Genomic DNA, 14,210 nt, shown 5'->3' on the forward strand with positions numbered 1-14,210 from the left:
ACATCAAGTTTGTGCAACATGTATTCCAATTTGTTAGAATGGTTTGGAAAAAAGACTGGCAGCTCAATGACCTGACTGATATTGGATTCAGAACAGACTTTAGGCAAAAAGGAGGGGTTTGTTCGGAGAAATACTCTATCAGAATGGAAAATCATGTAAGAAGGCCTAACAGATAATGCTTGAAGTTCTGACACACTGCGGGAGAATAAGGAATTTTGACAGGAGGTCTAATGTGAAAGGCACCTTTAAAAAAAGCCTTAGGTAACTTAAGGCTCATAACATTCAACCCATCGAATCCAAGGTGGAAATTTGATATGGCAGCTAACTGGACTCTAACTGTGACAACTGCTGCTCCTTCTTTAAAAACCTTTGTCAAAAATTCTAAAATGGATGATAGAGGAGCTTGGAAAGGGTCGATTTTCTGTATATTGGCCTAAATTGAGAACCTGTTCCACTTACTGCAGTACAGTTTCCTGGTGGATGGCTTGTGAGAAGACAAAAGGATTTGTCTTGTACCATCTGAGAGCGAATGAAGCCTGGCAATTAAGGGAAGTGGATTAGCCAAGCAGTTAGTTTTAGGGACTGCAGTGAAGGATGGAGGTCCTCTGACGGGTGTGTCAAAAGGTCCGGAACTGGGTCCAGGATCCATGGATCCTCCAGTAGATGATGGTGAAGGAAGGGGAACCAAATCTGTCAAGGCTAGTAGGGAGCTATGAGGATAACTGTTCTTCCCAGCGACTTTGCTTCCTGTAAAACCTTGGGTTATCAATGGAATAGGTGGGAATGCATAAAGGAGACCCGGAGGCCAATCGTGTACGACTGCGTCTCTCACGGAATGTCCCAGATGTGGTATTAGGGCAAAGTAGCTTCTGCATTTGGTATTGATGTGAATGGCAAAGAGGTCGCAGTAAGGCTGGCCCCATTTGTGGAAAATCAGATCCGCAACCCGTTGGTTGAGAGACCACTCGTGAGGCAACAGTACTGCCCTGCTTAGCTTGTCTGCTATCATATTGGATTTCCCTGAGATGTGTGTTGCTATCAGAAAACGGTGGGACGACACAGCCCATTGCAATACCAGACCACTGACATGTCTGTCTGAATTGCAATTGTCCCTACAGGAAGAGAGTCCTGAAAGTACTGCAATGCCAGAAGTACAACTCTCAACACCAGAACACCGATATGCAGATGTGACTCTTGATCCGTCCATGTGCCTTGGGCAGTCTTTCCCTGAAAATGCCCCCCCCCCACCACCCTATCAGGGAAGCGTCCATGGTCACAGTGGCTACTGGGGGGGGGGGGGGACAAATGGTCTTCCGATTGTAACATGAAGAGATGTCAACCACCACTGATGGTCTCTCTTGCAAGAATCTGTGATGAGAATCATGTAGTGCATCGGTAGCTTTTGGTAGGACCACTGAGCAAAGAGGAGTCATTGAAGCATTCGCATATGCACCCTTGCGAGTGGTACAGCCAGGATTGCTGCCGCCATCAACCCTAGTACCCTCAAGACCTCTGCTGCTGTAGCTTTGTTCTTTGACACCAATGAGATGATGCGTTGGTGAAGAAGTGAGACTCTTTCGATTGGAAGACAGAGTGGTGGTTGAGGTATCTAACTCTGCTCCTATAAAAACGGTATGCTGAGATGGCAATAAGGCAGACTTTTCGAAGTTGATTGTAATGCCTAACTGATGGCAGTGTGTCAGGGAATATTGTGTTGCCTGAGTCATTTGATGCCTGGTGGTAGCAGTGAGGAGACAATCGTCTATGGAAACACCTGGAATCCTACAGGCCTCAGTTGAGCCGTGATCACTGCCATGCATTTGGTGAACACCCTAGGGGCTGTAGTGAGACCAAAGGGCAACGCTTGAAAAGTACAGTTTTGTACCTACCATAAATGTAGATGTTCGAGTGTTCACACTGCTGCAGTCATTACACTTGGGTTATCCTGCCGTCAGGCGGTCTCACAGGTCCCACAGTCGGCAAGAGTTCCACAGCCTTGGTCCGGCGTCGGTTGCTGTCGCTTCTTCCCTGACGTTAGTGCGCTAGGAGTATACAAGATGCATCAGACGCCATTTTCTTCAGTTTGTCTTGCCCCAGATGTCAGGTGCCCCCAGTAGATAGGCAATACATATTGCTAATAAAACAATATATACATATAAAATAAAAACAATACCTTCAGTTACAAGCAAATACACCACAAAGGTTGTATAGGATAGAAAGGTATAGATAAGTCCATCTAGTTCAGAGGGGATGGAGGGAGGGTAACCTGGACTGCAGCAGTGTGAACACTCGAACATCTACACTTATGGTAGGTACAAAACTGTACTATGTTCGTGTTACACTGCTGCAGTCATTACACTTGGGTAGAATCCCAAAGCTAAGGTTGGGTGGCTGGTCTATAAAGAGTTAGGATTGGCTAGGAGGCCCTGCAGAACTGCAGTGGCAAATCCTGCTCTGGATTTAGAGTAAAGACGCAGGTGGCAATGCTTGGTAAAGGTGTACACTGAACTCCAAGTTGCAGCCTCCAAAATTTCCTTGGTAGGTACTCCTCTGAGAAAGGCTGTTGAAGTGGCTGTTGCCCTGGTGGAATGTGGCCTAATGGTATTTGGGACCGATTTTCCATGGTGTGTGTAGCAGTAACGAATACAGTGTCCTATCCATTTGGATACAGTCTGGTTTGAGATAGCCTTGCCCTGTGATCCTGCAGCGTATGCTACAAACAGTTGCTCAGTTTTCCTGAAAGCTTTTGTTTTGTGCAAGTAGAAGCATAGCTGCCTGTGTATGTCCAAAGAATGCAGAAGTTTCTCCCCTTTATTTTGGGGGTTTGGATAAAAATTTGGCAAATACATGGTTTGGTTAAGAGCCACACTAGATATCACCTTTGGCATAAAGGTAGGGTTTGTCCTTAAAGAAACCCTGTCCTGATGAAAAATTATAAAAGGTTCCACTGCCATTACTGCCTGTAGCTCTGAGACTCTTCATGCTGAAGTTACTGCCAGGAGCAGAGCTGTTTTCCATGATAAAAATTTTAGACTGGCTATGTTGGCTGGCTCAAAAATGGTAGGGTCAGATTTTCCAAAACGAAATTGAGGTCCCAAGTTGGTGTTGGTGCTCTACAGGGCGGTCTTATGTTTTTAGCCCCTCTGAGGTACAGCTTTAGCAAGGGATGAGAGAATAAAGGAGGATCCGTGTTGTAATGTGCTGAAATGGCAGAGGCAGGGATCTTAATTGATGAGAAGGATAGACCTCTGTCCAGCATCTCAGTTAAGTATTGTAAAATCTGAGGAATGTTTGGAACAAGAGGGTCAAGGCTTTGAGCCAGGTTCCAGGCACAGAATCTCTTCCATTTTGCCTAATAAGCTTTCCTGGTGCTAGGCCTCCTGGCCTCCAAAACGACATCCATAACAGCTTTAGAGAGAGGTTTTGCCTGTTTGACTAATGTATCTGCCATGCAGCCAGGTTTTAAGGTTTTGAGCTGACAGTGCAGGATCTGATTGTTTTGTTGAGTCAGAAGGTGTGGAATTTGAGGCAAAATCCATGGTGGGCCTTGAGCCAAGTTCCTTAATATAGGGTACCAGTGCTGGCGTGGCCAGTCTGGAGCAATCAGGATCATCTGTGTTTTTTCTTGTCTGGCTTTTAGGAGTACCTTTGAAAGGAGAGGCAGTGGCGGGAAGGCATAAACTTTTAGGTTTTTCCAGCTGAACAAAAGAGCATCCACTTTCCATGCTTGTTTGTGATAAGTCCTTGTGCAGAATTTTTGTAGTTGGCAATTCAGTGGGGAGGCAAAAAGATCTATGTCTGGGCATCCCCATTTTTGCATTACCATGCTGAAGATTTGTGGATTCAATTTCCATTTGTGAGGGTCCATGATATTTCTGCTTAGGTCGTCTGCCAGAGTATTTTTCTTTCCTGGCAGGAATTGTGCTTGCAGGTGAACTTGATACGTTAGAGCTGTGTTCCACAAGGTCATGGCTTGTCTGCATAGGGGATAAGAATGAGTGCCCCCTTGTTTGTTTATGTACCACATTACTGTGGTGTTGTCTGTCTTTAATAATAATTGTCCTGGATGCAGAAGGTCCTTGAAAGCTGTTAGGGCATTTTGAACAGCCAACATCTCTTTTTAATTGATGTGAAGATGCATCTGGTCTGTGGTCCACTTGCCCTGAATGCATTTTCCTGCCATGTGTGCTCCCCAGGCGTAATCCGAAGCATCTGTTAGAGTTTGCCTGGCTGTGGGTTGGGTAAAAGGCTGACCCTTGTTTAGGTGACATGCCTGTGCCCACCATCGAAACTCCTGTTGTAGGCAGGGAATCATTCTAAACTGTGAGAGTGCTGAGTCCAAACACTTTTTACGTACCATTGTAATTTCCTCATATGCAGTCTGGCATATGGTATTAGTAGTATGCAGGATGCCATGAATCCCAGGGCCTGCAGAATTTTTCTTGCAGGGAGATGGGACTTTTTTGCCAGTAGTTGAAAATATTGAGTTAGTTGAACTTGTCTGGCGTGAGGTAAGCCATCTGGGCTGTTGTATTTAAGCTGGCACCCAGGAATATAATCTGTTGTGAGGGCACTAGTTTTGACTTCTTTTCGTTTACTGTGTACCCTAGAGAAATTAGCAACCTTTTTACAAATGCCAGATGCTGTAGAAGAATGTCCTTTGTCTCTGCTTGAATGAGGCAGTCGTCCAGGTATGGATATATTTGAATTCCTTTTTGTCTGTAAAATGCAATTACTGGTGCCAGGCACTTTGTGAATACCATGGGCACAGTAAATAAGCCAAAGGGCAGTGCAGAGAATTGGTAGTGCATTGTACCAGCTTTAAATCTGAGGTATCTTCTGCAATTTTGTCTGACAGGGACATGCAGGTATGCCTCTTTGAGGTCCAGAGTAACAAGCCAAGCCTTCTTGTCCAGCATGGGTAGAAGCTGCTGTAATGTCAACATTTTGAATTTTGGAATATCCAGGTAAGTATGGGCCTCCAGGCCTTGTCCTTTCTGGGGACCAGGAAGAGTCTCAAGTAAAATCCTTGTCCTTGTTCCTGTTGTGGTACTTTTTGAATAGCTCTCATGTCCATGAGGGCTGAAATTTGTTTTTGTGCCTCTGCACATTGATTTTGTGGCAGGTCTGGCATTCCTTTTAGCCTTGGTAAAGTATGAAAGTGGAACCTGTAACCTTGAGACACAATATTCAGAACCCATTTGTTTTGGGTGATTGTTTGCCAGTTTTGTGAACAAAGTGCTAGTTTCCCCCCCAAGGGGACTTCCAAAAGGGACGTGCTTGGTGTACGGAGGGGAAAGTCATTGTGACTGTTTCCTGTAAGGTTGAGACTTGTCCTCACCTCCTTTTGGGGTTGAGGTGCCCCACTGTCGTTGTCTGTTTGAGCCTTGGGATTGAGATGTGCCTCTTGGGCATCTGTATCTCCCTCTCTGTGGCCTGTCTGACACTGGAAAGGACCAGTTCTTTGTTGGCCAATTTCTGCTAAACCAAGGTGGCTGTAAGAAATCCTTGACTGTTTGCATAGATTTAGCTTTATCCTCCATTTTCTTTAACACCTCTTCTGCCTTAACACCAGACAAGGTATCATGCTGTAAAGGAGCATCCAATAATTTTGCCTTAACAAGATAAGGTAAACTCTGTTCTTTTAACCAAGCACGTCTTCAAATCACAGAACCTTTAAGTGCGGTTCTACAAGAGGCCTCTAAAGAATCAAAACCACATTGCAGAGTATGTTTTCCCACCTGTTCAACTGCATGAAATAAATCCTGCATTTCTTTACAATCAGGAGCTTCTGAGCTTGCAAGCATTTTCTGTTTTAATTGAGCCATTAAATATTGTTGGTACTTAAGCATGTGAAATTGGCAATTTAAAGCTCTTACTGCTAAAGTTGCATAAGTGTATACTTTCTTACCCCATCTATCCAAAGCTCTGGAATCTCTGTCAGAGGGTACTGGATTTTTTGCAATGGAAGCCTTAACCCCTTTTGGACCCTGGGAAATAGTTTCTGGATCAGCAGAAGGGTTTTTGTAAAGAAACTTGTGAGAGTTGGGGACTCTACATCTATCTGGCTTGGCTGGAGCAGGGGGCAACGAATCAAGAGATAAGCTGGATTCAGAGAACACATCATCCACAATGTCTAGCACAGGCGGTATAGCCAGCGGCCTGTGCTGAGGCAATAAAAGGAAATCCCTGAGCCTTTTCTTGGATTCTGAGTAATCCTGACTTTCCCAATGGAAATGCTCCCTCATGGTATGCAAAGTTTCCCCATAAGAATAATCCTCAGGAGGAGAGGCTGAAGGGATAGATTCTTCAGCATCAGAATCCTCATGGGGGGTAGAGAGTATCCCTGGTCTGAAGAGGAATCAGAGGAAATGGAAATCTGATCAGAGAAGTCATAATCTGTATCCTGCCTAGGCCTTTTCTCAGGAGGGGGATGGGAACCCCTGATCAGAGTAATGAGGTCTTCGGCCATTTTAAGCATCTGTTTCTTAGGCATGGAGGACTGTCCAGAAGAGTGCTGTACTTGTTTTCTTTGTCTTTAATGGTACCTTTGTCTTGGCTGTTGTTTTAATGGTAAGTTGTGAAGGTCTGAAACACCCTCAGAAGCCGATGCCTGCTCAGCGGCTCCGGACCTGAGGCATTAGTTTCCATAGGCCCAATACCTTGAGTTTCCAGAGGCCTAGTTGTCTCCACCTGGGAGTCGGAAGCGGCCTGTGGCTCTGAGGTAGTGGGTGTCAGGGGCTGCGAAAGCGCCTCACTGAGAACCGGCAACTGGCCTAGAAGAGGTTTTGTCATCGGTTTTGGACCTCGGATGCCTGTCTTTATCCTTGTCTTTGCATTTTTTCCGTAATGAGGTCGTCGGTTGATCCGATGGCATAGTATAATTGAACCTTCGGCCAAAGTAGTGCAAAGCAAAATCAAAACGTCTTTTTATAGTGCGTTTGTTAAATCTAGCACAAAACCGACAACTGGTGACATCATGTTCAAGGCCTAGACATGTTATACAGTAAGAGTGGAAGTCCTTATGAGGTATTTGCTTCCCACAAGAAATACAATTATTAACTTTTTCTGACATCGGTCTGAGGCAAAAAAAAAGTTTCCCCAACGGGGTACTTAGCTTTATTGAAGACTTCGGATCTGAAATTTGACTTCAAAAATCTCAGGAGTCGGCCGACCGGCATTTGCGAACTGCTTCTGCTTTGGGCACCGCGCGGCAAGAAAGACTGAAGAAAATGGCGTCGGATGCATCTTATATACCCCTGGCGCACTGACGTCAGGGAAGAAGCCACAGCAACTGACGCCGGACCAAGACTTTGGAACTCTGGCCGACTGCGGGACTGCCTGACGGCAGGATAACCCAAGTGTAATGACTGCAGCAGTGTAACACGATGAACATCTGGTAATGATTGGCTCCCAGCCGGAAACGCAGGTGACCCCTGGAGCGTCTGTTCATCTTCATGTGATAGTATGCGTCATTGAGATCTATGGAGCACATCCAATCGCCTTTCCCTAGGAAGGGAAGAATGGACTGAAGCGTGACCATTCGGAACTTCTCTTTCTTTACAAATTGGTCAAGTCTGCTGAGGTCCAAGATAGGTCTCTAGTCCCCTGTTTTCTTTGGTACCAAAAAGAATCTTGAGTAAGTTCCGAATCCAACTTGGTCTCCTGGGACTGGTTGGATGACTTTTTTCTAGCAATTTTTGGACCTCTACGATTGCTTGTTCCCTGAGATTGGGTGGAACATCTGGGATTCTACTTACAGGAGTAGGTGGGGAAGAGAACAGTATGAAATATCCTCTGGAAATGATGCTTTGTACCCATGTATCTGATGTTATGTTTAGCCAGAATTCTGGGTACAAAAACAAGCGACCCCTGACTGCCGCCAGAGCCGAACAGCCAGGCCCCCTTTCAGGAGCGCTGGTAGGGCTGACCAGAGAACTGGCCTCTGTCACCCTGTTGCTGCGGACCCCCCTCTGCCGCGCAGGTGGCATCTTCCGTTATAGCCCCTTCCTCTGCCTCGAGAGGGGGTTTCTCCACGTGTGTCCTGAAAGGCTCCCTGTGCTTTTCGGAACCACATTTTCCCTCCCCTAGGGTCCTTGGGGTAGGGCTGAGTAGGGGTAGAAAAACAGACTCCAATGGCAGATAGGGTCTTGCCTTCCTGCTCACACCTGGTTAAAGTTTCCTTTACTTTAGGCCCAAACAGTGATGAGCCATCAAATGGGGTGTTGATAAAGGAAGACCTTAAAGGGTTCCGCAAAGGAACAGAGATGCTTCCAGGCTTGTCTCCACAGAGCAATGCCTGAACTAGCGTCTCTACTCGAACCATCAGCTGCATAAGATATGAGATGCATGGACGAGTTTACAACAGAGTTTAGGATAGCGAGCTGTGTGTTGACTTTGTCGGCAAACCCTGCAGCTACCATAGCCTGGACAGCATCTCCTACCTCTTTCAGGAGATCTCTTTGCAGTCTCGTAAAATGGGTTAAATAGTTCAGCGATTGCAGAGAAAAAGTCGCTGAACTAAACATGTATTTCCCATATCTATCCATGATCCTAGAATCTCTGTTAGGAGGATGGATAGATGCGGATGTTTCAGACACTTCCTTTATGGTGGCTGCAGCTACCACCATGGCATCAACAGGCACTCCCTTTGGTCAAAAAGGCTTTGCCCACCGAGGCAGAGATGAACTTATTCAGCTTCCGATGGACAGGTTCCATGGCCTCCAGTGACTCTCAAGCCTTATGAGAGATCAGCTCCATGAGCTCATCGTAAGGCGGAAACACCCAAGAAGTGAAAGGTTGAGACCCAAAAGCCTTCAAGAGCAATGACTCGTCCTCAGTAGGGGTTTTGGACTGCCAATCGCCCCTCTGACTAAGGATCTCTAATATCTCCGCAAAGGAGATATCCTCAGAGGGGGATCGAGGGGACCCTTCTGACTCATCCAAGTCCATGTCGGATGTCAAAGACTCCTGTGGGGAGTCTGCCTTCTCTTGCACAGTCTCTTCCTGGGTACCTCCTCAGTGGGGAGATCTGGGGAGGTCTCGAAAGAGCAGGGGACGCCCTGTGGGGCCACTTGAGGCTTGAGGTCTCTATGCGTAGGGGGACCGGTAGACGTAGAAGCAGACACAGGAGCTTGAGGGGAGAAGGAAGCCCGAACTGGTGCCGACGATGTCTTAGGAGACAGGACTCTCTCCTCATGGCATCGAAAGCACCATGGCTCCGACGAGAAGGGGTAGACTGATCCGGAGGGACCGTCCAATCCTCCCGCACTGAAACCATGGGCTCCGAGCCTGAGGTAGGAGCCGAGCTCATCCGAGCCAAAGCCCGAGAGGAAGAGTCGGCACCAACAAATCGGTCCGACTATCCTCCCCGGACCAGACAGGAGAGTGTCTGCTTCTGCGTCCTCGGTTGGCGCCGAGGACGTCCGAGTAGATGGAACTGATAACACCGGTGCGGGTCTCGGTTCCATAGGTTCGACAAGCATCGGTTTGGGCTCCTTCGGCTCCGAGAGTCCAGTACGGCTCGGAGGAGTAGTAGTCAAGTCTGGTTCAATGGTCTTCGGCTCCGAAGTGGTCGGGGCCGACAACAATTTAGCAAGTCCTAGTGCCCGTAGACGCTTCTGCACTAGCTGATCCATGTCCATATCAGAGAGGCTGACAGAAGACTTCAAAGAATGCACCGAAGGTGCTGACTGGAGCAGAGGAGATGAGGGAACCTCAGAGACCGGCTCCAAGACTGGGAGCTGGCTCCGAACCGAAGGGACACTCTGTTTAGAGGAATGTGGAACCGATGACCCTGTACCCTCTGATCTCTTTGCCTTCTTGGTTTGTTTAGAATCAGAAGATTTTGAAGATTTAGAAGTAGTGCTGGCACCTTCCTGGCTACCCAACGCCTCAGAAAAAGTATGCTGCAGCAACCCCCTATCTATGAGTTTTCTCCTTCTCTCTAAAAGAGCCCTAGATGAAAAAGTGTGGCAAATACTGCACGAATCTTGGAGGTGTTTAGCACCCAGACAGTAAATACATTGGACATGTCTGTCCGTGATGGACATTTTCTGTCCACAATCTGGACATTTCTTAAACCCCAATTTGGGGTGAGACTTTTCTCTCCCATCCAACATTTTATAAGAGACACACCACAAAATTAACCTGTAAAGGTTAAATACAGGGCTAAATAAACCCACACTAAATATAGTAAGAACAAGTAAAAAATTGTTAAACTAAATAGGGCTAAGAAAGGGCCCAACACTAAGAAAAACAAGCCAACACAGGGCACTATCACTAGAATCTAACCTACTTTAAAGTATTATTTTTTTAACAAGAAACACACATACACAAAATATGAATAATCTCTCAAAAAGAGAAGAAAAAAGTTTTTTTAAACTTGCGATTTATCAAAATGGTCCGAGCTAACTGGATTACCTTGATGTCTCTTGCCGTGGCAAACTAGATCTGAGGTAATTCCAGCAGTGCATTGTGGGATAATAAGGGGCTTGGTCTCGAGCTACTGGCAAACCTTGAGCTTTGCTATCGGCCATGTCGGAGCCGAGGATCGGCTCCGAACCCATCAGTGAGAATAAACAGCGAGATTTAACAACTTCACATCAAATGGTCTAATACCTCTCAATGGTTTGATGGTCATCAGGGAAACAAAAATACATACAAAAACATGCCTATTAATTTTTTTACTGAACAAGTTATCAGTTACAATTTCACATTTTCAGTGCTTGTTCAAGAACTTCTAATACTTACGTTTGTAATTATTCTGTGCAAAGAATTCACCAACACATAATGGAAGGTTGTTGGAGAGGAAGATGCTAAGCATATCTAAAATGACAAAATAATTATCTTAGTAGAATTAACACTCAGGTAATCAAAATGCATTTTATGTTATTTGCCATTAAGTCTGCCACAAACTAACAGATCACTCTGACCCATCTCCTGTTGCATGAACATATTAAGGCAGATTTAGTTGTGCTTTACCAAAGTAATACTTGCTACGCAGTACAGTCACACTGTTACTAAATGTCCATCAGTCACTTGCCAGTATACAAACAGTATTTCAATTAAGAAAAATGTTACATAGGACTTAATGAAGTAAATATACCCAAGTTATGAAGATAATTGCTACTCAGCAAAAACACCGTTCACTTGCATATATGGCATCCATATAACTACCTCATCATGCAGAAACCTTGCAGAATTGTAAAATACAGTGTTCAGGCCTGCCCGATGGCACAAAGGCAGGGCTGTCCATAAGTGCTGTCAGGAACTAAGTTTGAAAATTAGATCAGTTTGTTGCTCAGGTCAAAGGAGGCGATAACATGAAACAACCACTGGCCAGCTCTTCTTTACCACTGGGGAGGTCTTGGGGATACCACAGCCTGTGCAGTGTCTGCTGCAAACTAGGAGCCTTAATCTCACAAGCAGCATACTACACAAGGGGTTGCAAGACATCATAACAATGCTGCACAATCATTCCCACAGCTGGAGTCTTGACTGACTGCCGCACACATGAAGGCTCTTGGTGAAATGGTCTGCAATTTCCAACTGAATCGCACACTGCCCAGTCATTAATGGGTAATAGTAATTCTAGCTAATCTATAGCCTTGGGACTTCACTACATTATATTTGTATTTTGTAGGTAGACCTTTACTGTGGAATAAGTTAACCCTCGTTGGTTTTCTGAATAGATCAGTGGTGATTCTGTCACTGTTGGTGTCCTTGGAAATCTGCATATCTAAGAAAGTGGTTGAAGTATAGCTATGGGAAGAGGTAAACTGCAAGAAGGGGGTTGTTTAATTGATGTACGTGATACAATCGCCAAGCTGCAATGCGTCACCTTCCCACATTACCAAAGAGGAGTCATTTTTGAGAAACCTGAACAACTTAAAGAATGACTTTCTAGTGAGAGGCTATAAAAGTCAGATGTTAAAAAACATCCTGGAACCCATTAAGAACTGAAAAGGACTAAAGCACCTTCACACAACCTCCCTAGTAGGAGAATGTTAAGAAATTCAGCAGAGAATAAAAATGCAAAAATAGCTGCATCCTGACATACACTTTGAATTATCACAGTATCAAAAACGTTACTTAAGAAAACTGGAACACTGTCACAGGGAACTCTTTTCTGATTAACATCTTAGGTGAAGCCCCATTCTTTGTTTATAGGAAGGCCAGGAACATTAGAAGTTTTGCTGAATTTAAACCTAGTCCATATGAGAGAAACACTAAAAGATGTGAAGCTAATTGTACATTTTGTATATTTATACAGTAAGGTGATAGTTCTTATTGCCCTTGTTTAAAGAAAAGCATTAAGAGACCAGTGCAGGGGGTGACTGCAACACTACAAAAGTAATTTACAAAGCACAGTGCAATGAATGTGATGCATTCTATGTGGGCAAGACTGTAAATAAACCCAAGCGTAGGATTTCATGTCATCTGTCAGAAATCCAGTCTGGATGTAAAAATAATACACTATCCAAACATAGGGTTGCCACCTTCCTTCATGGCTAAAACCGGAGCAAAGCCACGCCCCTCGCGTCGCCAGTAACCCCGCCCACCCCAACCCCCTCTCCTGCCAACATACCTCCTATTTTGTGATGTCACGACAGCATCACTCAACGGGAACGCCCTCTTTTTTCGTTCCCGCCGCCTGCTTTTGGCTGATTTACTATGCTTTTCTGTAAAAAAAGCATAGTAAATCAACGATTAAACTCCGATAGTCTGTTTCCTTTTTGAAACAGAATACTGGAGTTTGTACAGTGTTTTCCGGACTACCGGAGAATCAGTTTGATTTCCTGATAGTCTGGAAAAAAAACGGAGGGGTGGCAAGGCTAGCCAAACACCTTTTTCTTCATAAAAGTCACACAGGTTTGAAGTTCCAGATCCTGGATCGCATAGACATGTGTGACATTGAAAAACACATCCCGAATATTCTGGAGAAACATGAACTCATGTGGCAATTAAAGCTGAACTCTTTTAGGAAGCCTGGACTAAACTACTACTGTTCAATTAAAAGTGCACTGGAACTTAGAAAACTGTCACATTGTTTACATGACTAATTTTATTTTATTTTATTCTACCAGTTGGTTTTAAATACCATTTTAAATCAGTTGTAATTTAAGTGCATATTTTGTTTCCATCAGCATACATTTTTTCTTATTTTTTTTCTTTTTCTGGTTCTCTTTTTTCCACTTTATTCAAAATGATGTGTAAAATAATACTAATTATACAAATATATATATATATATATATATATATATATATATATATATTTATTTTATAGATAGTTTTTAGGGTTGTTATACACAGACTTGAAGAAGTCTAGAAGGACAAAAGCGATCTTTGTTAGCAATAGGTTATGAAAATCGAATATGATTTTTACAATTAATTTTTTACATGCAAAGTGTATATGCATATATTTATACATATTTAGCCAAATGGACTAAGGTAGATACATTTCCAGCCATGTAGTATATTGTCTTGGATAAAATCACAGACTTGATAATCTGCTTAATCTTCTTCTTTCGGCTTTTCCCGGTTAGGGGTCGCCACAGCGGATCATCTGTCTGCTCATGATTGGCAGTGGAGTTTTACAGTGTTGAGTTGCCAGCCCGGCGCCCAACCATCCACAGAAGGAACACACATTCACACCTAGGGCCAATTTACAGTGTCCAATCCACCTACTGCATGTCTTTGGGATGTGGGAGGAAACCCACGCGACCACAGGGAGGACATGCAGACTCCGCACAGAAGGCACCCCAGCCAAGAATCGAACCGGAGAACCTCTTGATGTGAGGCGACAATGCTAACGGCTGCACCACCGTGGCCACCCTCTTAATAATCTGCTTAATAATCCGGTTAAATAAGAGGTACCACATCATTATAAATTTTATTTAAAGTACATACGGGTTATATCACTATGACAGCTACAAAGTAGGGCAGGACCAGCTCAAATGTCACATTGATGGGGGAAGTGAATTTAACATGTGTACCAATAACACTTTGTTTTACAGCACAATAAACCACTCCCTTGCCTGATAAAAATATATATATTTAGCAAGCTAGTGAGGAAACTATTACTCTATTTTTGTTTTACTTGGATCGCTTGTCTGTGTACTTAATAAAGGATTTTCTACTGGAAACAGACTGCCTGCCTTGCTTGAATTACTTTCGAATACTTAGTAATTCTGGACAGTTATATATAC

General features: G+C 44.3%; 1 protein-coding gene across 2 annotated transcripts in view; it reads right to left on the reverse strand.

The window, feature by feature from the left end:
* NF1 (neurofibromin 1) overlaps positions 1 to 14,210 on the reverse strand; it is a 5,218,972-nt gene that overhangs the window by 3,827,347 nt on the left and 1,377,415 nt on the right. For both annotated transcript variants that reach the window (XM_044054637.1, XM_044054636.1), the window contains exon 11: positions 10,753 to 10,827. In XM_044054637.1, coding sequence (XP_043910572.1) covers positions 10,753 to 10,827 — 75 coding nt within the window. The remainder of the gene's footprint in view (positions 1 to 10,752; positions 10,828 to 14,210) is intronic.

The sequence above is a fragment of the Protopterus annectens genome, chromosome 13.part0 (assembly GCF_019279795.1).
Source record: "Protopterus annectens isolate FY-2018-M chromosome 13.part0, PAN1.0, whole genome shotgun sequence".
In the NCBI taxonomy this organism is placed as follows: domain Eukaryota; kingdom Metazoa; phylum Chordata; order Ceratodontiformes; family Protopteridae; genus Protopterus; species Protopterus annectens.